Source organism: Tigriopus californicus, chromosome 6, assembly GCF_007210705.1.
Source record: "Tigriopus californicus strain San Diego chromosome 6, Tcal_SD_v2.1, whole genome shotgun sequence".
In the NCBI taxonomy this organism is placed as follows: Eukaryota; Metazoa; Arthropoda; class Copepoda; order Harpacticoida; family Harpacticidae; genus Tigriopus; species Tigriopus californicus.
In genome coordinates, this window is record NC_081445.1 from 11,965,026 (window position 1) to 11,992,685 (window position 27,660).

At 47.4% G+C, this 27,660-nt stretch overlaps 7 protein-coding genes across 8 annotated transcripts; 3 read left to right on the forward strand and 4 right to left on the reverse strand.

Annotated features, from left to right (window-relative positions):
- Nucleotides 1–17: 17 nt before the first annotated feature.
- Nucleotides 18–6,347, reverse strand: LOC131882620 (methionine--tRNA ligase, mitochondrial-like). Of its 2 annotated transcripts, none has more exons than XM_059229817.1 (3): nt 6,138–6,347; nt 4,455–5,729; nt 18–195 (listed from the first exon to the last, which is right to left on the reverse strand). In XM_059229817.1, the coding sequence occupies exons 1-3, from the start codon at nt 6,262–6,264 to the stop codon at nt 35–37; spliced, it is 1,563 nt and encodes a 520-aa protein (XP_059085800.1). In that variant the 5' UTR covers nt 6,265–6,347; the 3' UTR covers nt 18–34. The 2 variants fall into 2 exon arrangements, with proteins under 2 accessions (XP_059085800.1, XP_059085801.1); XM_059229818.1 differs by having other exon boundaries at nt 105–135; nt 4,307–5,729; nt 6,138–6,346.
- On the forward strand, nt 1,190–3,709 carry LOC131882615 (probable ATP-dependent RNA helicase DDX20). The gene is made up of 2 exons (XM_059229808.1): nt 1,190–1,478; nt 1,541–3,709. Exons 1-2 carry the CDS (start codon nt 1,321–1,323, stop codon nt 3,618–3,620), a joined length of 2,238 nt encoding a protein of 745 aa, XP_059085791.1. The 5' UTR covers nt 1,190–1,320; the 3' UTR covers nt 3,621–3,709.
- On the forward strand, nt 3,676–4,321 carry LOC131882627 (UPF0488 protein C8orf33 homolog). Its single transcript, XM_059229832.1, has 3 exons — nt 3,676–3,810; nt 3,871–4,005; nt 4,066–4,321. Exons 1-3 carry the CDS (start codon nt 3,711–3,713, stop codon nt 4,284–4,286), a joined length of 456 nt encoding a protein of 151 aa, XP_059085815.1. The 5' UTR covers nt 3,676–3,710; the 3' UTR covers nt 4,287–4,321.
- A 47-nt stretch (nt 6,348–6,394) lies between the features above and the next one.
- LOC131882617 (RNA polymerase I-specific transcription initiation factor RRN3-like) lies at nt 6,395–9,266 on the reverse strand. Its single transcript, XM_059229811.1, has 2 exons — nt 9,142–9,266; nt 6,395–8,444 (listed from the first exon to the last, which is right to left on the reverse strand). The coding sequence occupies exon 2, from the start codon at nt 8,290–8,292 to the stop codon at nt 6,487–6,489; it is 1,806 nt and encodes a 601-aa protein (XP_059085794.1). The 5' UTR covers nt 8,293–8,444; nt 9,142–9,266; the 3' UTR covers nt 6,395–6,486.
- Nucleotides 9,267–9,811: 545 nt separating this feature from the next.
- Nucleotides 9,812–13,250, reverse strand: LOC131882613 (importin-13-like). The gene has a single exon (XM_059229806.1). The coding sequence runs from the start codon at nt 13,001–13,003 to the stop codon at nt 10,046–10,048; it is 2,958 nt and encodes a 985-aa protein (XP_059085789.1). The 5' UTR covers nt 13,004–13,250; the 3' UTR covers nt 9,812–10,045.
- Nucleotides 13,251–17,120: 3,870 nt separating this feature from the next.
- On the forward strand, nt 17,121–18,778 carry LOC131881574 (RAB6A-GEF complex partner protein 2-like). The gene has a single exon (XM_059228466.1). It carries the CDS (start codon nt 17,329–17,331, stop codon nt 18,529–18,531), a length of 1,203 nt encoding a protein of 400 aa, XP_059084449.1. The 5' UTR covers nt 17,121–17,328; the 3' UTR covers nt 18,532–18,778.
- On the reverse strand, nt 18,698–27,248 carry LOC131881573 (nuclear pore membrane glycoprotein 210-like). Its single transcript, XM_059228465.1, has 4 exons — nt 26,931–27,248; nt 25,404–25,699; nt 24,573–24,900; nt 18,698–23,801 (listed from the first exon to the last, which is right to left on the reverse strand). The coding sequence occupies exons 1-4, from the start codon at nt 27,138–27,140 to the stop codon at nt 18,924–18,926; spliced, it is 5,712 nt and encodes a 1,903-aa protein (XP_059084448.1). The 5' UTR covers nt 27,141–27,248; the 3' UTR covers nt 18,698–18,923.
- Nucleotides 27,249–27,660: the final 412 nt, after the last annotated feature.

A 27,660-nucleotide genomic window follows, 5' to 3' on the forward strand; every position in this document is an offset into this window, starting at 1 on the left:
CCGTACATCCGTTGTAGGGGATGGGGTTTGAAGGTCATGTGAGGCAAGTTTGTGGGATTAGAAGGTGATTTGGCCCGAAGAAAGACACAATGGTGTAGCTGATCGTGCCCAGGTTCTTCCTTTGGGAGACCACAACTCCACTCCCGAATACAGGGTGACGCGGAATGGCTGAGACAAGTACCCTGATCCTTGTGACTTTGGACATGGTGGTATGAAAAACATAGTCATGGTTAACCCACAAGGACATAGCCTGGATGAGTCGTAAATGCGTCGTGAAATGGCTAAAAATGCTATAACTTTCAAGACTAATGGGAACGTGGGTAGATGGGTTACGTCACCCTGAGAAAGTACGGCCCATTTGGAGGTCATGGGTCAACTCCGGCCTGAATAGCCTGGTTGTGGCAACAGGGCCAGCGGGTCAAGTATTCAGGATTCAGGATTCAAGACCCTCCTTGAAAGTGGAAATGGGAATGCGTTAATGGGGGATGAAGTAAGATAGATGGATTTGCATAACGAATTCAGCAGTGAGTTTTGGCTTCGAATAGGGTCCGATTTGAGACGGGCGACTTTTAAAGGGCTATATGTTTGGCATGTCTAGTCAAACCCATGCATACCAAAAAGGCTAAAAGACCTTTATAATATGAAGTACTATCAAGTGAATTCTTATTAACTTCCATTTAAAGGATAAAGGAAATGGTCACGAAGGTTTGATCATCTAAAACTCCTGAGTCAGATATAGAGAGACATAATGACAAAAAAGTGGACCCTCAGATAAGATAAGATATTAACTACTACATGTATAAGGGGATTGCCCATGAATTCACGCAAATGCATGGGCCAAAATTGCCAATACATAGCTCAGTTTCTAGTCCTCCCTCGAATTTCATACTGCAATAAAAGTTATACAAAATCAAACACTGACAAACATGTTATTTTATTTTATTTAGTTCGCATGATCTAAATAAACATAGAAAATAGGGGGAAAAAAATCATTTTTCATTCAAATATCTAGAAGGAATCTACAAACGATGCGTCCAACATCCATCAATCTTTCACTCCTGGGGCTTACATTCTCAGTATAGTGGTAAGTAAGTCAGCAAAAAACTTATAATTTTTAGTTAACTGAATATTGTTTTCATCGCCTATACAACCATCAAGTACCTATAAGCTTTGCCTCTCCATTGTTTGATCTTAGGATCTCATTCACAGATTAACATTGACTCCAAAATTGAGCGCTTTACGAAAGGAAAACAAAAGCATGCCGAAATCACCGATCGTTATTCAGAGCCAGTGATTACATGCCGAAAATAATACCTCGCAATGTCGGCCTCGACCGTGATCCGATTGGCTCATGATATTCGAGAGGACCTCGATACACCCTCAGATCCGGCGTGGAGTCGAACCCAGGACGTCCTAGAAGATGAGCTGAAGGACAAAACCTTTGCTCACTTTCAATTCGCCAAGCCCATTCAATTCGGGTAGGAGGCTCCATAATGGCGCAATCATCTCTCCACTGACTAATCTCTTGTCTCCTTCACAGATTAGCCAATGCAGGGTTCGTTCGTCCCTCTCCGATTCAATGGCGGGCTCTTCCCGTAGCTCAAACGGGCTTGGATATGATCGTTCAAGCCAAAAGCGGCACAGGAAAAACCTTGGTTTACGTCTTAGCCGCTTTACACCGCTTAGATGTGACCAAGAAAGCCGTTCAGACACTGGTCTTAGCACCTACCCGCGAAATCGCGGTGCAGGGCGCTCGGGTAGCTTTGGAAGTAGGCTCGGGTATGCCCGGCTTGAAGGCCCAAGCTTTTATCGGGGGTACCCCTTTGGCCGACGATGTGGCCAAAGTAAAAAGTTGCCATGTAGCCGTAGGCTCGCCCGGACGTATCAAACAGCTACTGATGGAACGGGCCCTCAAACCCGATGCCATCAAACTCTTCGTTCTCGACGAAGCTGACCGGCTCATGGATGGTGACTTTTTGTCGGACGTCCGCTGGATCGCTCATCGCTTGCCAGAACGCAAGCAGGTCATGGCCTTGTCAGCGACCTATCCAGATGATTTGGCTCAGATTGCCTCCACACTCATGCATCAACCCAATCACGTGCGATTGGGTCAAGACGATCAGGTCCTGCACGGCGTGGCTCAATTCGTGCGCCCAGTTCGGGCTCATCCACAAGTCCAGCGGCAGGTTGCATTTAAGTTGAAAGCACTTTTAGACTTGTTAGCCTCAGTGTCTTTCAACCAATGCCTTGTATTCAGCAACTACTCGGTGCGAGCTCAGGCCATGTGTGAAAAGGCCTTGGCTCAAGGCTGGCCAGCGGTCTTCATCTCGGCCAGTCAAGATCAAAGTGAGCGATTACAGGCAATCAGTTGCTTGAAACAATTCCAATGCCGCATTCTTTTCTCCACCGATCTCACCGCTCGAGGCATAGATGCTCAAAACGTGGACCTGGTTATCAATGTGGATGTACCTTGGGATGCTAGTACGTATTTGCATCGCATCGGACGAGCTGGGCGATTTGGATCGCGCGGGTTGACCGTCACTTTGGCGGCTGAGGGTGACGAGTATGACAATCTGAGAAAAATCGTGTTCCACACCAAAGCCCAAATCGTAATCTTGGCCAATGTAAAAGATCTCCCTGAAAACTTTGATCTTTGGACTTGTGATCGGACCAAAATGTGCTTGTTGGAAGGAAAAGAGTGTGACCCTGATGAAACGGCCGGTTTCCGTAGAAGGCCCAAGAAGGAAGATAACACAAGCAAAGATGAAGTCAAGACTGAATCTAATTCGGCGACCAAAATTGACAGTTCCCAAGACGCCTTTGCCGATTTACAATGGGTCAAAGTTCCCGAGGAAGAGAGGGTTTTGAACAAACCGGTTACTGGATTGCAGCTGTTGGGTCATTGTGACACCGAAGATTTGGAAGATGATGGCGATTACGATCATGATTATGAATTCGGGCTTGAGGAAGAAGAAGCTGGAATTATTGATGATCAAATGCTAGAGGAAGATTTCGAAGAGAAGGTCAAGAACGCCAGCACACTTTTGAAGTCTTTCTTCTTTGTGAATAATAAAAGAACTGCCATCAAATTGAAACCCGGATTAGAGGATCTACAATTTGGAGACTTCCTTGAAGACGTCAAACGATTCAAGAAAGACAAGAGAATCACCAAGAAGTTTGAAGAGACTGTGATTCCGTCATTAGAGATTCCTAACCAAGTTCAGGAAGCTGCCGACCTATACTTACAAGCTAAGCGATCTTTTTTTGAAAGAGAGTCAAATCAGGCAGAGAAATACTTCCAAAGCCTCAAACTTGAGGAGGTCCTGAACATCGTTAAGAATCGCGAGGAAATTCCCGAGGTCATCTCGGAGGAATACCAAGACGTCAAATGGAACCACTCCCAAGAAGTCGCAGCCGATTTTGAGCCCGTGTCAAACTTCAGCTTTCCATACGATCTCCCTCACCCTGATCCGGGTCAACTCATTCCGTCAAATCCACTTTCTTCAAACGATCTTGGCCAATGGTTCTTCCAATGGCAAGCTCAAGTTCAAGAAAACAAACAGTTCATTCAGGATATGGAGTTCTATCTTAAAATGAAGGCATTCGAAGAACATGATTAATAAAGAAAGGCTTGCAATGCGTTTTCAATATCCTGTGAAATAACGATTTGTCTTTTTCCCATAGCTGCTCAAGTGATATTTTTTTTAGACATGGACGAGGAATCCCTCAAAAAATACGAACAAGAGCTGGGCTGGTGTATTGGCAGACTAAGAGACAATCTGCATTCCGGAACGCTCTCCGACAAACAAGGTATATTCAAACTAGGTTGACGTAGTTATGATCGTGATTTCAACCCAAATCATGTCACAGCAAAGGAAGCCGTCAAAACATTGAAATCATTGGAAAGCCCTAAAGCACCCATCCCCAAGAAACGAATGCTCATGAGATCCACCTTCGGAGATTACCGAGCCCAAATGGAACTAGAAAACGACAAATTCAAAATAGGTAAGAACTGACCTATTGAGTAAGACGAAATCGTGTTTCTAATCCAGCACTATCTTTCAGCTCCCTCGCTCAAGGACCAAACCAAACCTCCGATGACATCTCAGTTTTTTAAAAAATCGGCACAGCAGACCAATCCTGCTGGGACTGAATTTCGGTTCAATTTTGGGAGTGCCACATCGGCACGTCCTCCACCCACTGACACACCGGGCCCTTCAACTAGTTCCCATTTGAACTTCCAATCATCCGACAATTCATTCCGATTCAACTTCAATGGCTCCTGATTGATGACTAATACAAGCACTTTTACATCACGGAATTATTTCATTTGATCTTCTGAACAAGGACAGCACCATCCATTTTCAATGGAACAGGTTCTTTTCCAGTCTCTGTTACGCCGCTCCATAGTCTGTTGGTCACATTAAGCTTATTAAGAAGATTACTACTTATACCAGGGATGATGGGCTGCAGTAATATCCCTGCGATCCGGAGACTTTCCAATGATAAATGGATCACAAGATCTCTCCGCGATGGATTGTCCTTCATTTTCCAGGGTTGCTCTTCGTGGACAAAAGTATTTGTGGCCCTTAAGAGATCCATGATAGCGGTTATGCCCTGATAAAAATTGAACTCCTCAAAGCACTCAGTCACTTGATTCGGAAGTCTTTCTTGACTTTCAACGATTTTTCGCGCCAATGGAGAAAGTAGCGCCAAGTCTAAAAGCTCCTGATTTACCGGTTTCCGTATTTGCTCAGGGTTGAGTTTCGCTCCAGTGCAACGCGAAAGCAAATTGCCAAGGGTGTCGGCCAGTTCTTGATTAAAATAGTGAACCAATTTGTCCTCGTCAAAATTGTTATCATAGCCGGGAACGCCCTGTCTGAGCAAGTAGTACCGAAGACCTTCGGGCCCTGTGATTGACATGGCCTGTCTGGGATCGACTACATTGTTCAAGGATTTGGACATCTTCTTGTGATCCACCGTCCAATGGGAATGACAAAATATTCGTTTGGGCAAGGCTAGGTCATTAGCCAGGAGAAAGGCGGGAAAATAGATGGCGTGAAATTTGAGGATGTCTTTGCCCACCACGTGAACATCGGCTGGCCAAATATTGTGTTTCTGACCCATGGTCAGATAATTAAGAAGGGCATCGAACCAGACGTAGATAGTCTGCGTTGGATCTTGAGGCACGGGGATTCCCCAAGAAACGCGAGAAGTGGGTCTTGATAGTGAGAGGTCGGGAATCGGCGAGCTGAACAAGGAATCCAAACTACCCATGAATAGATGGGGCTTGACGATTCTGTTATCTTTGAGCCATTTATGGATGGTCTCTTGAAATTGACAAACGCTAAAGGTGTAGTTATCTTCTTCGGTCCATTCTAGTGGATGACCAGATTCTTTGGAAGTTCTCATGTTCCCATTCACGAGTTCGGTTTGGTCTTCAGGTACAAAAGCTTCGTCTGGTAAGCAGTACCACCCCGAGTGTTGCTTTTTGGAGATAAATCCATTCTCAGACATTTTTGACCAAGTTTGTTGGACTGTTTCAAGATGGCTAGAATCTGTGGTTCGAATAAAATCCTGAAAATCGATTTGGCACTCTTCAAACAAGGCTCGATATTGAGAAGATATGTGGTTGACGTAGACTCTAGGATCCTGTTGAGTGTCCATGGCCTTCTTTTGAATCTTGGAGCCATGTTCATCTGTCCCAGTTGTCAATATGCTTTTCCTCCCTGTAAAAAGACACATAAGGAACTAGAAAAACTTGAAGTTATTGGCCAATTGTTTTAAGAAAAAGAACACTTCAGAGGGATGAATAATGATTTTTTAAGATGTAATAACCACATTATCGGATCAGAAAATGGCAATTCATACTTCTTTCCGGTTTATTGTAAAGACCTACATCTGGCGCCATAATGCATTCATCGGATTTCAGTGTCAACAATTTGTCGACCATGAATTCGTGAAACAGGTTTCCAGGCAGACTTTTTCAAGACTTTTAAAGGCATTCAAGTTAAACTGATAGTGTTTTTTGCAATCGAAATATATGATCATTTTCGTCACAGGTCATTGACGAACGCTGTTTTACATTCGAGTTAACCGTGGTAAAAAATCCACCCTCATTTGTTCTTTTACTTTACCCAATAGACGCTGATATCTATGAAAGGCATCAGCTAACACGGTTGAATATAGATGACCAATATGAGGCGGCCCATTGGCGTAATAAATAGGCGTGGTTATCAATCGAGCACTTATGCCAGCATTCATCTTTCTTTTACTTCCAACTCTCAACAGGATCTTCTCCTGTACCGGGAGTCAATTCACATGTCTCTCATGTTGTGAAATACCAGGGTGCCCAAAAAAGAGCAAAAAATATAGTCTAGCAAACGCTCGGTCATTGTGGTTCGAATGAAACATATTTATTGGTGGTACGAGTAACGGGCATGAAAAATAATCTTTTGGCAATGGGAAACCCCTTTCAGAATCAGTCTAGACTTTGAACCCAGGCGAAGATCCATACATGAATTGGTTTAAAACATTCTGATCATGCAGGGCTGACGGGGTTTTCGGGAGACTGCCTAGAATATCCGTGACATCCATATCCTCTGGCTCACCCTCGTCCTCTTCATCGCTATCTTCAATGTCACTCTCAATCATGGCGCCTTGATACACCCGGTAATTACTAGTGACGAACTCTTTGGAGAGTTTCAACATGTACGGATCAAACGGGAAAAACGAATCCAAAAGTACGGGCTTGCCCTCGCCCGTTCCCAAAGAGCTCAGTCCACCCACAATGGGCAAATTGATGCGATTATTTCGCTCGATTATGGTATCACAGTAGACCAACTGATAGTGGCGCGCAATGGCGGCAAAATTCTTCACCACAGGCGGCAAACACACGCGCAACGGGTTCAAATTGGCGGTCACAATAGTGGAAAAGTTCAATCCGCGCAGGAAGACCAGCCACTTCTCACTTTGAACGAATTCCTGATGCCTGAAGGCGAACAAGTAGAAAGTGGACTGGCAGGCGGCGTAGAACGGCCCGTGGGCCTTGGGGTCCACATATTTGTAATCATGGGCGGATTGGGCGCCTCCATCCCTAGCCCCGATGTAGGCGTGAATCCACGCCACAATCTTCTCTAGGTAAGAGGCCGCCTGGTCGATGTCGACGTGCTTCCCTCTAGCCATTAGACTGGCCATGTAGGCGATGGTGCTCTGACGAATGATTTGGGGCGTGTTCGGGCTCTGGAACTTCCTCCACAACCAATCCAGGAAACAGACGGTAAACTTACGGGAGGCATCCAAGGTGAGGAAATGGAATAGAAGGAACTGAACATGGCCCGTGGCGTAAGTGGGCAGGATGTAGAGCTCAAAAACGCGCAGAAGATCTGAATAAAGCGGGAGCGCGTCGCCGGATTCATAGCGTTGAGTGATGTATTGAAACATGACCACCATGGCTTGATCCAGGTTCACTCTGGCAATTTCAGCGTCTGAGAGTTGGGTTACTGCGGGTCTCTCAAGGGGAAAGAGCTCTTCCTCGTTTTCCTCGTTGTCGTCCTCTTCCTCGTATTCGTTCATTTTCGGGAGGTAAGCGTCTAATTGGACGAGACGGTCGACAACGATGCGCAAAATGGCGACTCTTTCCTCTTCAGAGCCCAAGTATCCCGTTAAGTGGATGATATTCTCGATGTATTTGGTGTGGACTGACGGGATCCGAATGAGCATGAACGGCATGGTGACCTTCACGTAATGAAGAATGGACTGTTTGGCCCCTAGAGGAGCCACTGCCAAAATTCCCCGCAAGGCCTCGTGCGTGTTGACAAAGACTAATTTCTCTTGATCCAACTCTTCGTCGCTTTTGGCTTTGGAGTTGAAGTTCCTCAGAAGCATTTGGGTGATGGGCTTGGTGTAGAAGCTGTGGGCTGAGACGAGATTGGCTAGGAAGTGCTTGAATGCTGATACCACCGCCTTCTCCTGACCGATCCAAGGAATATGCAGGGTGGACAAGACAAAGTGCTCCAATTTGGGTTTCAGGTGGACAATGTTCTCCTGCAGGCTCTGGAGCCATGCGATCAGGGCGGTGCCTCGTTGATTCCGCATGTGCGTGATGAATCCTTCGAGTTCGATCACGTTGTTTCCGCCCTGATTGTACTTGACCAGGATTTCGCCCAAGTTGGGAGGCGGCTCAAAATGAACCCCGGATCTTCTGGGCGATGCACTCCGATTGGGCGATTCCTCGTGGGAGCGACGACGGAGGATTCCCACGCCCCCTCCGGGCGTGGTGGGGGCACTCATGACTACGAAAGTGAATGGAGCTAACAAAAAAGTCTAAGGGTTGAGCACTGAAATCACTTGGTCTCTGGGGGCGGGGGCGTTTTCTCGTTTGGGGTGCCCAGCACTTCTTTGTCAATCTCTTTCAAGTTGATGTTTTGCTCTTCGATGGCTTTCTGTAAGGATAGAACGCAAAATCAGTAAAAAGCTGAGGATTGCACCATATTTGTTAGTTAGGTAGCTTTCAGTCAGTCATATATAACTTACCTAAATCAATACAAAACGATTATTAAAATTGATAATTATAAGTTTTCTCCTTGAATTGATTGGACTGTCAAACGACAGCAGGCAATGATACGTTTTTTTTGCAAATGAGTAGTCATTGGGCTTACATTATAACATAAGGGACAACGGAGTTTTTGGCAAGAAGATTTCTTATTATCCAATGCAAACTGCTCAACATTATTCTTGAAATCGCCTTGAAAGAATGGCGAATCGCATATGTAATTCAATTGTAAATTGAATCGATACCACACACTGCACTATAGGCCCATTTCTAGTATGCCCGATTTCGACTCTGGTCTTGGTTAAGGGCGGCAATGAACGCTTTACCGCACCCGATTTATTACTTATATCTCCCCAGACAATGATCACTCGAGACAAAGACAATTCCGTACCCTAACACATTCTTGGTAGACCATGAATATGGGCTTGCACATGTCATCCGCGGAATCGCCTTTGAGGAACTTCTCAGAAAACCACAGATTGAAGCACGAATCGTAGCTCTTCTTCAATTCGTTACACTTGGGATCCAGAGAATTCATTCTTGGTCGGGAGATTAAATACTACTAGACCAGGCTTGGAACAACCTACCAAAAGCTGGGATGGAACGATCCACACGCATTCACTCACTTTCCGTCCTTGTCAGACCTTAGAATAAGAGAGAGAGCGTTACTGGCCACCGCATCAAGTCACAGAGAAACAGAACGACCACATGGTCTGCTGATGTTCCATTTGTGTTGTGGGGTAAATTTGGACTTCACGGAACCTCCCAGGTTAATTTTGAAAACCGAGTCACAATAAACGATATGGAACGTTTATTCATGTATTGCTATTGGGATGCAATCACCTACGTTGCGCTTAAAAGATGGAACATATGTAATTATTGTTTAACTACATACTTTTGCAACAGATGATGCACGGATTTGGCTTGCCCTGGAATATAGGGCTCATCTGGAATTTTGGTGTAACACTCCATCACATGTGAATTGAGCTTAACAATATTTTATATTTTTTTCATTGTCCCCCCCTATATATTAACGCAAAGAAACAAACCTGGGTGAGCTTGGACTAATCGAAATTGCAGATATTTGCGATCTCACTAAGTTAAATTCCTCTTACTAATCACAACCAGAAATGATCAATGGTTATTTCTGGAATTAAATGAATACCTATCCCAAGCCTGCGTCCCTTAAATGTATGTAACGCCCTTACGCATAAAATACTCCTCGATCGATACTAAAAACGAACCCTCACAAGGTGCTTTATGCGGAACCAACAGTTGTATTTGATGAAAATATGCGAGCTATCATGAATAACATCTATCCAATAGAGTCATATAGCAATATGAATATGTTTGAATACCATTTGTTTTCCTTTGTAGCGCTCTTAGTACAAATGGAGAATGAAGACGACCAAGAAAAAGGGGACTACACATACAGTACTATCCGCACACAACACTGCATGCATGGGATACGAAGAACAGTTCGAATTTGATTCAGCGGAGCACACCCGCACCCATCACGCCTCCAGCTGCGGCAGCCGCCGCATTGGCTTGCTTCAGCTCAGCCGCCACCTCGTGTTTCTCCTCAATCCGCTCATAAGCCGCAAGCACTTGATTCATCTGCTCTGTGCTGATCATCCCGTTGCAGGCCAAGGAGAACTCGCGCACGATCTCGATCAGTTTGCGTTTGTTGGCCCGCTCTTTGAGTACCATTTGGGCGAATTGCTCCTTCTGTTGGCGGCTCACACGCTCGGTGGGGAAGTTCTCCTCTCGGAGGAGGATGTTCATGTAGTTGCACAGATTGTCAAAGTACTTCTTGTTCAGGGAAAGGAGGATTTCGGCGTAGTAGTCCCCGTGGTTCTTGCCGTAGTCTCCCCCGATGCAGGTGACCACTTGCTTGAAGAGCATCTCGCCCTGTTCGTTGACAATGCCAGTGAGGTATGGGGATTCGCGACTCACGGTGACCATATGACTGATGAAGCTGGACGCGTAGCGGACCACGCTGGATTCGGGCAAGGCCAGACAGAAGGTGGCACATTGGAACAACGGACCCGCTTCAATGCCCTGTGGATCGAACATTTTGCGATCCTTCTTCATGATCTGACTCATGACCTGGAAGTATGTGGCTATCAGATCCGAGTGGTCGGACACGTTGCCCGTACTCTGAATGAACTGCATGGTAGTGGTGTTGATGCGGGCAAACAGCTGGACAAAGGCTTGGGCATAGCCCGGTTCTGAGCCTAACAGGGTCAGGAATAGCTTGGCCAGCTCGAGGGCTGCGCCGTGAGGTGCGGTTGTGTAGCAGTTGATCAGGAGCTCAAGTATGTCTTGTGTGAATGGGCGAATATCGTTGAGTAGGGTGTGAGCGCACTGCTTGAGAAAACCCCACACCGTGTCCATGACTTCCTCATCTCTGACCCAGCGGGCCGCCACATCTTTGACCAATGGGAACAACTGGGGGAACAGCGTGATCATGGGCTGGATCCGCTTGGGGTTCTGCTGAGATTCCACCTTGTCACCCTCCTCCTTGGGGTTCAGGTTCAACGCTTGGAACAGAGTGGTCAGGAGTTTCAGGATGAACACCACCCGGGTCTTGAGCTGGACATTGGGCTCCTGGGCGGAGAGCGAGCGGAGTTCCGTGATGTAGGGCGTCAGGATGGACTCCATTGTGCCCATGATCTCCTCCTGCGGCATCATGGACAGCATCTTTCCGATCGGGTACATGAGACGGACGCACTCTCCGGGCTTCAGCTGGTTGGATCGGAGGGCAGACACGCAAGCGCTGACCACCTCCTTGGCGTAGGGCTTGAGTCCGTCGGTGCAATCTCTCGCCATGTCCTTCAGCGCCATGGTGGCGCAAAGCGACAACTCCTGATTGGGAAGGGCCGAGGTCACAATGGGGATGACGTGGGGCACGAGCTGAGGGTAGTTGGCCAGCCACTCGGCGAAGCCGCCAATGCAGTCCAAGGCCGACGAGATCACCTTCGGGTTGTTGTTGTAAGGTATGAGCGGGAGTTTGGCCAAGAACTGCGACAAAAGGGCCGACTCCTCCTCTTCGGCCATGGATTCGCCGATGGCCGACCAGGCGTACAGACACGCCTCGAGATAGGGCCAATGCTGCTGGCCTTCATTGTTGGACTTGGTGATGGCCTGATCCAGGTGGGAGAGCAAGATCTGAAGGAGGTTATCCCTAAGGATGTTGAAGCAATACATAATGGTGTCAGCCACATCCGTGCGATAACATCGGAAAACTTCCTTCTGGTCAGCCGTCCAACTTTGATCATTCAACGGGTACATGGACTTCCGTAGCAAGGACTCCACGAGCTCATGGTAAATCCGACCAAACACCGTGATGCAATGCTGGAACTGCTGGGGCTCGCAGGCAATAATGTCATCTTGGAATATGTACCAGAAACCGAAGGCAATCTCGCTCAACGTCTCTTGGGTGGGGAACTGGGCCTGGCTGGACGAGATCCGCAGGATGATGGACACCAATCTCAAGGCCGCGTTCCGCCCTTCCTCGCTCTCCGTGGTCCAATCCAGGAGCAAGCGCGAGTGACTTTCGCCAAAGGTGATGAAGAGCGTGGCCAGAGGCAGAGCCACCTCATACGAATCTTCTTGCATCAGCTTGAACAACACCTGATCCAGGGACAAAACATGGCCCAGGAGCTTCTTCATGGTGTTGGGAAACTTGTGGGTGTTCGGGTGGCTCACGATACTACACATGGCCTCGAGAGAACACTCGAACATCTCTTCATCCTTCATACACACCAACAACTTGCCAAACAGGCCTTCCTCCTCCTCCATGGGCACACCAAACTGGACCCAGGATTGGAGGGCCTTGATGGATTGAACCGTGATATCATTGGGAATGCCCGCCTCGGTAAACACCTTCTTGATCAGATCCAGGACCGAAGGCACAGTGTTGGCCAATTGAACCCGGACCTCATTCCGACGACCGGAATTCATGATCATGGTCAGAAACTCCTCGGGGATGACGGTGAGCATCTCCAGCAAGATCAAGAGCACGCCCACTCCTTTCGACTCCATCTCGCGTTGAAAAATGGCCACCAGATCCTGGATAGGCGTGGCCCACAGCTTGGGCAGGGCGTGATTGACCAAGCCCGCCACGGCCACACACAAACGCGTGGTGACCATCTTGGGCCCTAACGAGTAGGTGGTCAGCAAGGTCAATAGTCGTTCCCGCAGCATGGTGAACTGCGCCACCGGCACCTCGTGGAAGAACTTGGACACCTTGGTGGCCAACGTGTTGGCGCCAAAGAACTGCACCTCCGGATTCTTCTGGGGCGTGACCAGGTCCCAGGCGAACTCCCAGGCTTGGGGCGACATTTGGGCGCGGGTCAGCCATTCGTGGTTTTGCTGCTGGTTGGTCCCGGATTGTTGGTAGAACTGGAGCACCACCTTCTCCACATTGGCTGAAGTGAACTCCATGTTGGTCCAGGCCAAGCGACGGCCACGTGGGAAACGCGGGAGCCGGGCCGATCCGGACGGAGGGAGGGAGCAGGCAATCCGTTGAGGTTGGCGGTGGCAACCCGAATGAGGACGATGGACTCGGCCGAGGACGAACACGAAGAGGAAGGCAGGCCCAGGGAGCCTCCTGGGAATAGGGAGTAAGTACACAAGGTTACTAGTAAGCACTCCGCTAATTGAGTGAGTAGGTCAGAGAGCGAGTCAAGCGGCAATGTTGCTTAGAGGGGCCAGGAGGATCAGAAGAATGCACACAGATCAAAGAGTGTGGCCACAGGATGGATCAAGAAAAAGCGCGAAATGGATCGGAAGAAGATCAATTCATCCCAGAAGAACTACTCTCTTGGATCGTGGGTGAACTCATTACATTTCAAGTCGAATGAGGCTGAATGAATGGAGGTCACTTGTTCAATGCATAGCTTGATTAAAGAACAATTCATCCATTCTGAAAGTGCAGGACATGGTACTGGATGGTCAGAAAAGGGCCTGTTGTGCTTGTGTTGGGTTAATGTTATGCATTGAGCTTTAAATGTCCATAAATTCCGACTCAATTGAGCTGAAAATTAGGATAAATGGTGGTGGCTAGCGCCCTGTGTTAGAAGAGCACGACAATGAGTTCAACGCATCTTTCTAGATTGGGGGGGATTGTTTTGAGTGGCTAGACCGAGCTGGTCCTTGAATGTAGGGTTGATCTGGAATGCTATCTAAAAATTGGTCCAAGTCTGACATGAAAGATGCAACCGGATCAGCAAGGCCTACGTATTCCCTACGAATATTAGAGGGAAGCCAATTCAACAATGAAGGAGCCCGAGAAAGAAGAGAGTTGGACTTCATTGTTCGAACTAGCCTGGATTCTCGAAGACTTGAAGGTGCTCTCAAAACGCACATTAAGCCTCTACGGTCACTAGAATTGACCCTAAACCCTGGCTTGGGACAAAGCTCATGAATGCTTTTGAAGTCGTACCTTCTCTGAGCACTGTACAGTCCCAACTCTTTTAGTCCCTCCCAATACGAGAGCTCTCTCATATCCTCAATGTTCCAGTTAAAACATCTTTGGACTTGTTCGACCTTTTGCAAACCTACTGAACTCATTAGAGCCCAAATGGGTGAAGCCTATTCAAGATGTGGCTGAACAATCGGCTTGTACAGAGTTAGCATCGGGACACTATCTCTGGGCTTAAATGTTCGATGTGTCCAATCACACATTTGAAAACCTTTACCCCCCTTCTACTGGAGTTTGTGGTGGAATTTTGAACCTTCCATTCTTTTAGGCAGCCTTAACCGTACTTTGAATGTAGAGAATACAGCTTTACAAAACAATTGTTATGTCTTCTATTGAAAATTACATAATTCGAATTTGCTGTTGCTGTGGTTACCGTTAATGATGCCTCTGGAGTGCCAATTTGGTTTCAATCCGTGTAAATCTTAACTGGATTACAAACTTCATTAAAATGTATGAATCATTTGTCACACAATGAAGGTATAATCAATATTGCTCCGTTTTCCAACCATAGAAATATACATCTATATTCTTTTTCGTTTCATTGTGCATTTCATTCATTCGGACCAATGTGATCTGTTTCTTGAAAAAAAGAGCACTTAAGAAAGGGTGTTTTGTGTCAAAAGCGCAAAACAATGTCAGAAAACCCGCAAAGCACCAATCAAACCTGCACCACTGTCAAGCGCACAATAGGCAAAAAAGCGTCAGACTTGGAGGCTCTGATCGGGAAAGACTGGGAAAGAGCCATCCAACAACACGAGTGAATGCTAGGCTGTGATGAGTGACCAGCATGTCTTGTAGGAGAAAGCACAATTGTAATTTGAGTAGGAAGGAAAGAGACTAATAAGTGGGGAGTTCGGATGAGGTGGGTCAGGCGGAAGGGATTGATGCAAAATAGAGGTTTGAAACGGATAGTGGAGATTCTACTTCTTGGTCCTTTTCATTCTCCTCTCCCTCCCCTTGTTGCGGACAAACAAACGGAGAGATACAGGGATGCGCTCGGAGATGTCTGACTTTAATAACGTATTTTTTGCTGAACAACCTATTGCTGAGCTATTCTGACACCATAAATACACCATCAAGTCTTCTGAGAGAACTTTCAAATCCCATACGGGTATAATTACATTTACTTTTCGTGTCCAAATAGAGATAAACAAAGAAGATATTGTGTACTTACCGCATACCAGTGGTATCTTTTTCCATTAAATTGTGCTGAAAATAGAGATGCAAAGCTTGGAAAAAGTAACGTTTTTAAAGTTAGCCACCAAAAACTTGTGAAAATATGCTTTTCCTTGTACTATTTGTTGAAAATGATGATTGCAAAAGTGTTGGTGCATTATCAACAATGCAGTATACAACCTCCTGCAAAACAATTATTGACAAGGCATAATTGTTTAGAATCTTACCCATAAAGAACTTAAAACGTTTCTCAGAAGAGCTGATGGTTTATTCATTGTGCCACAGTACTTGTGCAATAATTTGTTTTCATTTGATAATCTCTTGATAAAGTCTGGCATTTTATAGCGTGTTTTCTGGTTTCTATGTTTGTTTGTCTGCACCTAGACAAAGCAGAGGGTGCTTCCTCCGCTCGATGAAAAGAACTATTCATATCCAGCCTCCAACTTGAAAGCAAGTTATGTGGAAGCAAATTCAAGGTTACTGGCTTCTTTTTTTCCCCAATGTTTGCGTTTGCCAGAGCATTGTATTGTTGGGGATTTTTTTATTCACATCACTTTCTAGCTTGGTTTGTTCAAAGTTAGCTTCCAACATTGAACAAGCTGCAAAAAAACCAATAAATTGGTTTGACAAACTATAAAATGATGATGCTTGCTCAGATGGGTTATTTTTATCACTAAACGTACTCAGTGATTGGTTTGGACAAGAGCCATGCCTGCTTTATGTCACCTTAGAGCTCATAATGTTAGCATTTTGCACAACATGTAAATTTCAGGCAAAGATAAAGTGAATAGACCTTTTCAATTGTGCTCATTGCACATTTACATTTGTGCCAGAATGATTGCTCCTGCAACTTAATTTGAAGTTACTAAACATATTTGAAACAAAATCATGACAACTTGGTTCAGAACTAAGAAAGTTTTTAAAAGAACAGACTATTACTGGGTCCTCTGGCACTGGTGTATTTTCTTACATGTACATGGAGTTTTGATTCAACTTGTATGGCGCATGCCTTAATTTTCTCAAAACTGCATGTCTGACCAAACCACTATATCTTTTCTAATATATGAACTGGAGGTTAACACTTTTTTGAAGCCAATGCCACGGACTTTTAGACATGAGGACTGCCAATGGCAGCAAAAATTTCCTATCTCCGTAACCATTCACTTTGTTCCAAATGAGCACAACGTAGGACCATAAGATCTTGTGGAATACGTAGATGGACTTGGCCAAATTTGAGCCAAGACAAAGTCGCTACGAGCAAGAGCAGGCTGATGTGGCTGGAAGCTCGTTCATAGTCCATATTTCTTCAAGTGCGTGCCCAGGCCCATTTATCCTGGATAAACGTTATTCTCCACCGATTAGTTGGCGGTGCTCATTTTTAAATTGGTGACAAAGTGTTGGAAAGGTTTGGAGAGACACCTTAAAGGCTATTAATATCGTGTTAGGTTAGGCTAGGTTAGGTTAAGTTTAAAAAAGTAGCACCACCAACTAATCGGTGGAGAATAACGTTTACCGTGAATGCTAGGCTGTGATGAGTGACCAGCATGTCTTGTAGAGAGACCTTAAAGGCTATTAATATCTTGTTAGGTTAGGTTGGGTTAGGTTAAGTTTAAAAAAGTAGCACCACCAACTAATGGGTGGAGAATAACGTTTACCTTTATGCTGGCTGAAAACACCTTTTTATCTATTTCTTTGAGGCTGACAGAGGATGAAATCTAATCTGATCAAAACTAGTAGGAAAAAATTACCTCACCGTCTCCATTCATTCAAACACGATGTTTATTAAAAATGATAGTCAAACTGCATGATTACTTACTACCCCTCAAGGATACTCCCTGGTCTCAAACCTACAGGAGTGTAGTTGTGTGTTATCTTTCAGCTGACAACTAGTGCACAATGACGATCCTGACGATCCTGACGTCAAGCCAAGGAATGAACAACCAATCCACTTTCCAATCCCAGATTGACTCACGCACCCTAGCGTTCCCATCCTCAACTACCAGCCATACCGTCCTACTAGTTGGACTCGGTCGACTCGCTTCATCAACGGCGCTAAGCCTCTTCACCAGCCGCATGTCATCTTGAGCCCGTTGGGTAAACCTTCGCCATCATGGAAGTGGAAGTGGACTTCGCGCCCAAGGCCGTATTTTTGGCGGGCGAGCGGCTCACCTGCACCATTCACTTCCGCGTCCCACCGCGCTCGCGCTCACCCTCGCCCTCGCCCACGGAGTTCCTGGCCTGGTCCAGTGTCCAACTCCAATGCGAGGTGGTCATGGAATCCAATGCGAGCGTGGGCGAGGTGGTCAAAATCCAACAGAACGGCCGAACCTCGCTCCGACCTTCGGATTGGAGCGAGGGTCGGCAAATCGTGTCCTCCAAGCCCAAGGTGCTCTTTTGCGAGCTCAGCCTTCAGGCGGGTCAAGCCCAGAGCTTCGCCTATTCGGATCGCATCCCGTCCGAAGCGCCGCCCACTTACCGGGGGCGGAATATTAAATTCGCCTACCACCTCTTGATTGGCACGCAGCGCCCTAACGCGCCCGTTCAATTGGTGAAGGTGCCGGTGCGCGTACTCGCCTCGCCTTACCCCGTGGTAGCGCCTGAAGAGCCGCCCCCGCCGCGACCTTCAGTCGGCTTGAGCTCGGCCTTGGCCGCGCTCCAAAGCCCGGATCCGGGTCAGAATCCGTTTCTGATCGCGCCCGACGCCACGCCATCGGAAGACAGCGAGGCCAACCAGGTGCGCAAGAGCATGATGAGTCAGTCCCATCATCATTTCCACCGGAAGCTCACTTACTACAATATTTCCAACTCTCAAGGGCGCATCGCTGAGCTCTGCTTGGTCAAGCGGGACTTCAAGCTGGGCGAGGAGATTGTGGGCGTGTTCAATTTCGCGGTGGGTCACGTGGCTTGTTTACAGTATTCGGCTCGGTTGCTTTGTCAAGAGGAGATCTTGGGCGCGCCGGATCGGGTGGATTTCACCCGCACTTCCGACATTCCTCACGGGCGATATCATGAGTTCTGTTTGGGCTTCTCCGAATGCGGCTTGTCCCTGGAGGTCCCGTTGAACGCCACGCCCACTTTCAACTCGAATGTGTGCAACATCTCGTGGCGAATTCACTTTGAATTCGTCCTGTCCATGGACGAGAGTGTGACGCGTGCCCCCGATCGAGAATTGGTCGAATGGAACGGCCCGCAAAAGGTCAATGTCCAGACTTTGGCCTGGGATCTGCCCATTGTGATCCATCCATCCGAAGCTTTGCACGTGGAGCTCGCCTTGCGGCATAAGAAGAAGCATAAGTTCAATCTCGAGCCATAAGAACCCGGTCACAAAACGAAGATATATATATATATACACATACATACATATATTTACACATCTCCCTGACGATGATCCTGATGATGATGCACTTTGTTGTCTAATAATACCCCGTTTCGAGTGGTTGATGATATTCACCGTTCTGGTATCCGATAAGCCGTTGCAATATTTATATACAAACAATACGCATTTTTATTGCCCGTTTAGTTCATCTTCGACCCACCAGAATATACATAAATTTACTGAATGTTCTCTTACATCCACGAATACGGAGGAATTGACTGAAACGGGAATGGGGGACGGGGAACTGGGAACATGAATTTGAGGAAGCTCGATGAGTCGTTCACAACAAGCCACAGCCAAAGAGAATGATCATAACTTTGGGGGGAAATCTACGTTTCCGAGTACGAGAACTGTCCCAGATGTCGAGGTGAGGTCGTAGCTCGTCTCTCGGGACTGCCATAAATGGGCGAGCTATTGTCCACCGTCCACAGATACGGGGACCGTCCCGAGGACACGTTCAATGGGGACGAGGGCGAGGCCAACATCGGCGATTTGAGCGATGTCGAATTGGCCGTGGCGGTTTTGACTTGATGGGCCACATTACTCTGAGACGAGGAGGACGAGGCGTTGTTTTTGAGAAGGATCTTGGTGAGGAGGATGCAAATGATGCACGAGAACACGATGAAGAGCAGGGATTGGTAGTGCGAGAGCACAAAGTACACCAGGGAAGACCAATTCAGCTCGGTATTGGTGCACGTACTACCGGCATAGATCACCTTCACGGGGATGGAGTGGGCTGTTTGCAGGGTGTGAATGGACACGGAGAGTCCATCTCCGGCCTTGGCCTCGTGCCAAAAGGCCGATCGGAGGTATACGGGTATCATTCGGACGGTTTGGCCTTCATAGTAATCGCGTCCCAGGCTGAGGAATTGGTCGTTGGACGCTTCCAATTTGAGCCCGGACAACACGTTTGGAAGTCCTTGGATGGCGATCACTCCGGAGGGTTCGGCATTGGAGAGTTGGAGCTCATCGAGCTGGAGATGAAATCCGGGATAGAATGGAAACGTGCCGATTGTGCTTCGGATGGAATGCTCGATTTCTGGAACGACTCGCAACTCGATATTCGAGTCGATCAAGGTGGCTTTGGATTGAAGTAAGGGCGATTTCGGGGTCAATTCGCAGGCATGCGAGCGCAATCCGTGGTGGAAGACGGCTCGTACTTTGTAATATTCGGCGAGTTTGTGATCGTAGGACAAGAACTTGGCCGAGCAAGAAAATAAGGGCGATTCGTCCACAATCATCGAGGATCCCGTTCGTTCGGTGCCATAGAAATTCGAGGTCTCGTTGCCGAATTCGGATTGCACCAGGAATGGCACGAATTGAGCATCGGGAGATCGGACGACCACAGCCGAGGTGTCGAAGATGACCTTAGCGGCGGATTTGATCACGAAATCCACCGAGATCTTCTGATCGCGTCCAATGTTGTAGGTGACCTTGACCAGGCCCGAGCGGAGACACGTGGCCATTCCGGTTTGCGGGTCGATCTGGATCTTGCCGTACGGTTCAGAGATCCAAGACCCGGCATTGGCTTCCTCCAGATCCCCTACCACCAGATTATCCAGATCGATCACGTCCCCGATCATCACGGATTGCCTCATGTCCGGATACATGCCTCTTTCCACGTTGAAGATGACAAAATCTTGCAAATCAGGACGGGATTTGAGTCCGGCAAACGATCTGAGCACGGTGTATTCCTCTTTGACGAGCTCAACCGCCAACGAGTTGTTCCAATGTTCCCGAATGGAGACCGTGTCAAATCGACTGGGTCGATAACTGGTCTCCGCATTGGTGGCATCAAATCGCAGACCAGTGTTGTCATGGTAGGACACACTCAGAGGCAAGGTGATGCCTTTGGGCAGCTTGTGCATGATCGCTCCCGGAGCCACATCAAAAGCTTCGTGAACGTTGATCATCATGTAGGAAATGGGCTTGACATCCACCACGAGGCTCATCCGCTCCACCAGTCCATAGTCCTCGATGTCCTCGATGAAGATGACCGACGTCCCGACGTTTCGACCCGCTTTGATCACGCCATTCTCACTCACACTCACGGCATCGCCCACGTTGCTCTTGGAGAGCACTGAGTACCTCAGCTCCCCTTGAGAGTCTCGATTGGTCCGTAGCTGATATTGCGAGTTCGTGCTCATCACCAGAGTGTTCTCTTCCAGCCAAGGCGACTTCAGGTCCAGGTCCTCCACCACTTGGATCTCAAGGGTGTCGGAGAGCGGTCGATCGTTTTCGAACTGGAACTGAGCCGCCAAAGGGATGGATTTGGTGATCTTGCCGTGGAGTTTGATGGTGACTCGGCCAGGTTTCCGGGCGATGAATCGCATCACGCCGTTATTGTCCTTGCCCAGATCCAAGTGGTTGCGGTGGTAGACGCTCACGAGATCGGCGGATTCCTGGTGGCCAATGTCCCAGGTCAGATCCAGGTAGGGAATTGCGGATCCATGACTGTAGGGATTCTGATGTTCATCCGTGCCATAGGCCATCACGGGCATTTCCCCGCCCACTCGAACTTTGGTCAGAGGGGCGTGGATGCGGAGGCCGCCAAACTTGACCACGTGGACGTCCACGCGATCTTCGGAGTAGACAACGGCCTCTCCAGTGACCTTATCCACGCCCACCGCCTTAGCAATCATTCGCGTGGATCCCAGGGTCATGCCTTCGATGAGTCCATTTTGATTGGTTTTGGCCGTTTTCTCGCCATCCAATAGGGCGAATCGAAGATCCGATCCCACATTGGGCCCGCCCACAACCCGAACCTGGAACTTGGCACCAATGAGAAGCGTGATGTTTCGAGGCTCCAGCTCCAAAGGCGGGAACACTTGAATCGAGGCCGGATTGGAGGACACGGTCTGCACGCCAAACTTGGCATTGGCCGTCACGGTGGTCTCGCCCAATTCCAGACCCTTGACGGTGAACAACAGATCTTCGGGTTGGTCTTTGGGGCGGAGTTCCACTATTTTCGAGGCTGGGGTGGGGACCACGGTCAAGTATTTGAGGGCCGAAGAGGAGATCGGTTCTCCGTGATGATCGAGAAGTCGGATCTTGGCATGAACGCGATTGCCTTGTTGGACCTTGTCGCTCATGATCAAATCCACGCGACTCACGCCACTCACATAGATATTGACGACGGGCGAGCGTTTGGACCGCAGGCACAAGTCGCGCAGGGTCAAGGTCACGTCGCCCGTGTTCAACGGTCGGATGGACACGGTCTGGTTGTTGGGCAGGAATTTCGCATCCGCCACATTGGGCGCACTCAAGTCGATGGCGAAGAACCCGGAGCCATCCTTGACGTGGACGTGTTCCCGGTTGTCGGGGTGGTTGAACACGCTCTTGGTGTTGGGCGTGACCGAGGCATCCTGGACGAGATTCACCTTGAGCGTGTTGGAGACCCCACCAAAGCCCAAGTAGGACGAGCTCTTCTTCACGTTGGCCGTCAAGTCCAAGGATCCCGTCCTCTTTTGGGTCTTGAGCACATGATACGAGTCCTGAATGGGCTTGTACCCGAGGATGGACACATCTTGATCCGTGGGCTGTTTGGAGAGTTGGCCAAAATTGTCATCCGACAATTGCCAATCCATGTCCAAAGACGAGATGTTGAGGAACTTGTTGCCCTTGGCGTCCAGAACGGTGACCCTAATCTTGAGATCCTCATAAGAGAGTGCGGCCACTCTACCCGTTCTAGCCGTCAACGGGCACGGGCTGTCCGTATTCTCGGGCAACGGCACCTCGGCCACAAGTTCGAGCGATTCTGGCTGACCGCAGATCACCTTGATCTTGGACGAGACCACCACGGGTTGAGGTAAGGACGGCGACTTCCGATTCCCCACTTCAAGGGTCACTTCGGTCTCGCCCAACTTGAGACACTCGACTTCAAAGGCGAACAACGTGTTCGAAACGGCTCCCGCCGAGAGGATTCGGGATCCAGCCCGCACAACGGACTCGTCTTGAACGGTCAAATGGTGAAAATGGCCCTCGGGCTTCTTGATCCACGGCAATGGACCTCCAGCCCACACGATGTTCAGACTCGATTCCACGGCTAGAAGAGCGTCGCCCTCGAACGGTTGCACGGGCAGAAGTGGCTTGAAGGCGGCCATCGTGACGGCGTCGTGCAGTTTCACGGCTTGGCCGTCAAATCCTGGATAGGAGTAGGACACGCTGAGATCACTGAATCCCGGAGATTGAGCCCTCAAGTGGATCAGAGCACAAGCGTCCTTGGTCTTGAACTCTCCCTGGGACACCCCCGCCAAATGTTGGCTGCGTTTGACAAAGACCCTCTCGTCCGTGAGACCAATAACGGGCACCAGTTTGTGGCATTGCGTGAACACGTGTCTTTTGCCCTCATACTGAGCGAAGAACTGCAATGGAACGTCCAGATCCGATCCGATCTCACGCTCGATCACGTGGTTCAAGATCTTCAATCCACCCGTGGGGATCACCAACACTCGAGCCCGCCCAAAGTTGTGGGATGCCCGATTCATGGCGGCTTTCACCTCGGTTCCGCCCACATTGTCCGGGTTGGTTTTGACCACGCCATTCTGAGTGACCGTCGCCACGGTTTGATTGGCCGAAGACCAGAGGAACGGGGAGCCGGCTCCTTGAACCACGTATTGGAATTCGAAGGACGGACGGCTCACCGGGTCCCAAGGGAACACGGCCAAAGCCGGATCTAGGAGGATTCCGTCGAAGATCTCCAATTGAGCCGAGGTGCTCAGTGGAGTCTTGAGCTCGATCAGTTGGCCGTGTCGGTCTTTGACCCCGAACAAAGTGGCGCTCACGTCGGCAATGCCGACTTTGATGGGCTGACCGAAGTGCCAGGTGCCGTTTCGACTACTCTCCTGGGTCTTGAAGTACTCCTGAGGGAGGTCCACCTTCATAACGATGTTGGCTGAGGGATGGATCCGGTTGTTGTTCGAGTCAAAGATCTCGACGGTGATCTCGTAGTTGTTGTTGATCAACACGTTCCAGTTGTTGTAAGGGTGAATACTGAGGGTGATGTAGGCGGGCACGACCACATGGATATCGGCAGTGGGCGGACGCACCAGATCGTCGGGATGAACGTTGTGGTCGTTGAGGTAGACCTCGGTGGATCCCAAGGCTAATCCGACCACCTCGGAGGACGATTCGGATTCCAGACGAACCAAGTCCTTGTTGGCCACGGTCAGGAAGTATTGTTGGGTGGGCAGCTTGATCTGATGGATCTGTAACGGGAGTAAACCGCCCATTAATGTTTTGATTCATTCATCTTTTCTAAAGGTCGAAATGGTGAGATTCATATCTCCGTTCGCCGTATGTGGGTGTGGCTTGCGTCTCAAAGTTTCCTGTAGAGAATGGTCGGCGAGGAGAATCGAACCAGAGACCTCTCTCTTTCTTGTTAGGAAATTGCGCTAACNTCTCTCTTTCTTGTTAGGAAATTGCGCTAACCACAAGGCCACATCTCCCACCTTTTTTTTTTTTAATTAGGTTTGTTGGGTAACGAAGTCAATTTTTGGAAACTAATTTTATCAGTTATGAGTTCATCATTACTCGAGCTCGGATGGAGTGAAAGTTTGTTAGCCTTAAAGACACATCAGAGCAACAAGAGAAGTTCAATAAAAAAAAAAAGGGATTGATTGATTAAAATTGAATTGATGGCTTTTTAATCTGGTAATCTGGTAAAATGGTGGATCAGGTTTTACACCAATATCAATCTGTATTTGATGCTGAGGATTTCATTCACAGATGTGAATCCGCAAAAAGGGATTTGTTTTTGAATTCCTTTGGGATTGTATTCTTATAGTCCCACAAAATCCTTTCTTTGTTTTGTGATTGAAATTCAGCAATGCTTTCAAAGGGGGTTTAACGGTTTAACCCACAACGCCCTCCCTACATACATGTGGTTACAATACACTATTATTTTCACATATCCATACAAAATGATGAACAACCTATCCCAGCTGTTTCTAGCCCTCTTTACCACCTTTTGCGCTCACCTTGTTAGATTTGATTTGCTCGGCGTGGTAGGTAACGTACCCGCCCATCATGACATAGGCGTTCCCGGGCACCAAATACAGATTGGCCACACACATCACGTTGACCATGGCGGGCGGAACCTTGGTGTACAAGGGAGCCACCAACTTGACCGACACCTTAGACGAGCCCGTTTTGATCCCCTCCAAGAGAACCTTCCGTCCCTGTTTGTTTTGAGCCTCAATGGCCATTAAGGTGTCTTCGAAGGCGTAGGTCGAGTCTCGGAAGTTGATGAACCGAATGTTGTCACCCATTGTCCCGGGTTTCTTCACGTTGTTGTCGATGGTCCATCTGATGAAAGTTAAGTCAAATGTCTCGTTTTCTCTTTTTGTCCGTAAGTAAATTTGAAACTCAAGTGCTGCCGTTTGAACCACTGGAATATGAACGGGGATGCTCGGGCTCGAATTAACATTTTGGAAGGAGATGACTGTTCTTTCCTCTACATCAAAATATGCATAAGGTTGCTACGACTTCGTATCGAATGAGCGAATCAAAAGTTAAGCCTCCTCATAGAGCAGTACATACCAAGACACAGAATGAATGAACTGGAACTCCTCTTGAAATCAATCACCACCAGAGGGCTAGATCATTCATTTTATGTACTGTAGAGCTACGTTGTGAGCTTTGAGGAAGTATAACTATGAACTGCACCCTTCCTTTGAGCAGAAAATTGAAATCGATCCATCTCATATGAAGAAGAACGCAGTGGGTTGACTCGCTTTCAAGATGCCAATTCGCTATTCGTATCCCCGTCCATTTTCCAGTGGTTCATGGCTGATGATGTTGGTACTCACTTGAAGATGATCTTCTCGAGGGTGCTGAATTCGTTGCCTTGGTCGTCATAGGCTCGCACTTCGAACTCCTCGGGGGCCTCTTCCAGGTAGAGCTCATGGGTCTTGGTCACGATTTGGAGGGCGTGGATGGTGTCCACAATCACGTCGCACCGGAGAAGGTGACCCGGGGATTGGACGTCCTCGGCCGTGATCACGCTTTGAACCTTGGAAGAGCGACTCTTGGACACCGAGGACACCACGGCCGAGCTTGAACAACTTTGAATCGGATCCTCATTCACGGGCGTGATGCTCACCAACTAACAAACGAGAGGAAGCAAGGGAGCAATGGAAATCAAGTTACTTGTATCAATTGAGTTTTGAAGCAGCATTATCTATTCATATCATGTCTTGAACAGGACTTCACAAGTGAATAGTTTTAAGAGAATTTTTGTTTTGCTTTTATGTAAATAATTAGAATCTTTCGTCAGAAGATGTTAGTTAACGAGACCAAGTCAAAAAAGGGCTTTTAAATGATATTTGATCTATATTAATCATAGTTCATTGATTTACTATGATTATTGTATATCAAGCATTGTAGCTTCATAAGTCATACTTCAGACGAGAAACCATCGGGCAAATAAAATATCTACTTCAAGAACAAGGACAAAGATTAAGACTTCTATTCAAATGTTGCGAGCAGATTTAGGAGCCTCTCTTTCACTACTTATTTTGCTTTGGGCGTGTCGGTGGCTGTTCTTTGAAGTATCTGGTGGAAAAAGTTTCAACTTCAAAATAAAAATGATGAATATTTGAAGAGGCACACTGTACACAATCCATCCATCTACATTTGCAAAACTGCTCTTCCTTAAGGTTAGGAAACACTAACGTAGATAAGTTAGTTTTTTATCAGATAGTTCTTAACGTGGACATTTGGCGCACCTCAAATTTATGTTGCATTGACCAACAGAAATCTGTTACCGCCTGGTCCTTCAAATAAATCCCTTAAATCCGAAATATTTCACTCAATGAAATTCCACAAAATGATCGCAGACATCTAGAAAAATGTACTGTGAATGGGTGGCCCGCCAAATTGGCCGGCTACAGGACCCTTTTCTTACAAAATTCATATATTCAGAAACGTAAATCGTGGCCATTACAGGTCAGTCACTTAAAACAATTTTCCATTGTCATGTCGTTAAAATCTGATGCACTTGATCGAGAACAAGCTTAACATTCAATTTTCATGTTGTACATTGGTACTTAACCGTGATTACCTCTCCTAAGTTCCCTGACCCTAATCGGTACTATTTGTGGATGTCTATATAACTCTTAGAAGTCCGTACCGCTAGTTTAGAGTGACTTCTTTAGATATCATTGTAATATTTTAGGCCTGGCTTAACCTAACCTAAGCTTTCGGTTGCAAGGACCAAAATTTCACTAATATTAGGATGGATTATGAGTACAATGAAATGAGTACAATTAAAATTTAAAAAAAATGCACGAAACAAATCGATTTTCATTGAAGGCTCGCTAGAAAAAAGTCCATACTTCCGGTCGCGACGATTTCCATTTAAAGCATCCGCGTTTATCGTTGTCATCGTTTTCATGGGCGAATAAAACGAATTGAGTGCCTTCTTCACTGAAGGGCAGCAACACGCGGGGAACATTCAACTTGGATCCCCACACTCCCTGACCGGCCCAGACCCATGTCAAGCAGACCACGCCCACCATACACACCCACGATAACCTCCTGGACATGACAGCGGATCAGCGACCAAGGATTCGCGCGTAAATCCAGTCTTTTAGAGCACGTTTCCCCAGGGATTTCACCATTCACGTTGAAAATCGGGTTCGAAAGATTTTAGATGGACCTGCAGTGTTGCCATATTTTGTGGGAAGCAGCTGGTCAGAATCGGGAGGATTAACAACCAAATTGAATGCCGGTTTGGATTGTTCAATATTAGGGGATTGAACTTGTATCTTGCTGGTTGAATAGAGGGTACTTTTCATTTTTCATCGATAAATCAATGGTTGAGCGACGCATATCTTGGCGTTTTGTGTTTTTGACGTCAATTGTCATGCAATCGGTTGAGTGGGGCAAGTGCGAATTACTCAGACCGATTTAGATCTTAAAATATGTTTACAGTTGACCCATTCCTCGCCAAATCAAAATTTAGTTGGAAGATTGACTTACCATGATTTAGGAATAGAAAGAGGTATTAAATTTGACAAAAAAATGAACAAACCAGCATGTTCCAAGCTTCATCATCAGGGTCTA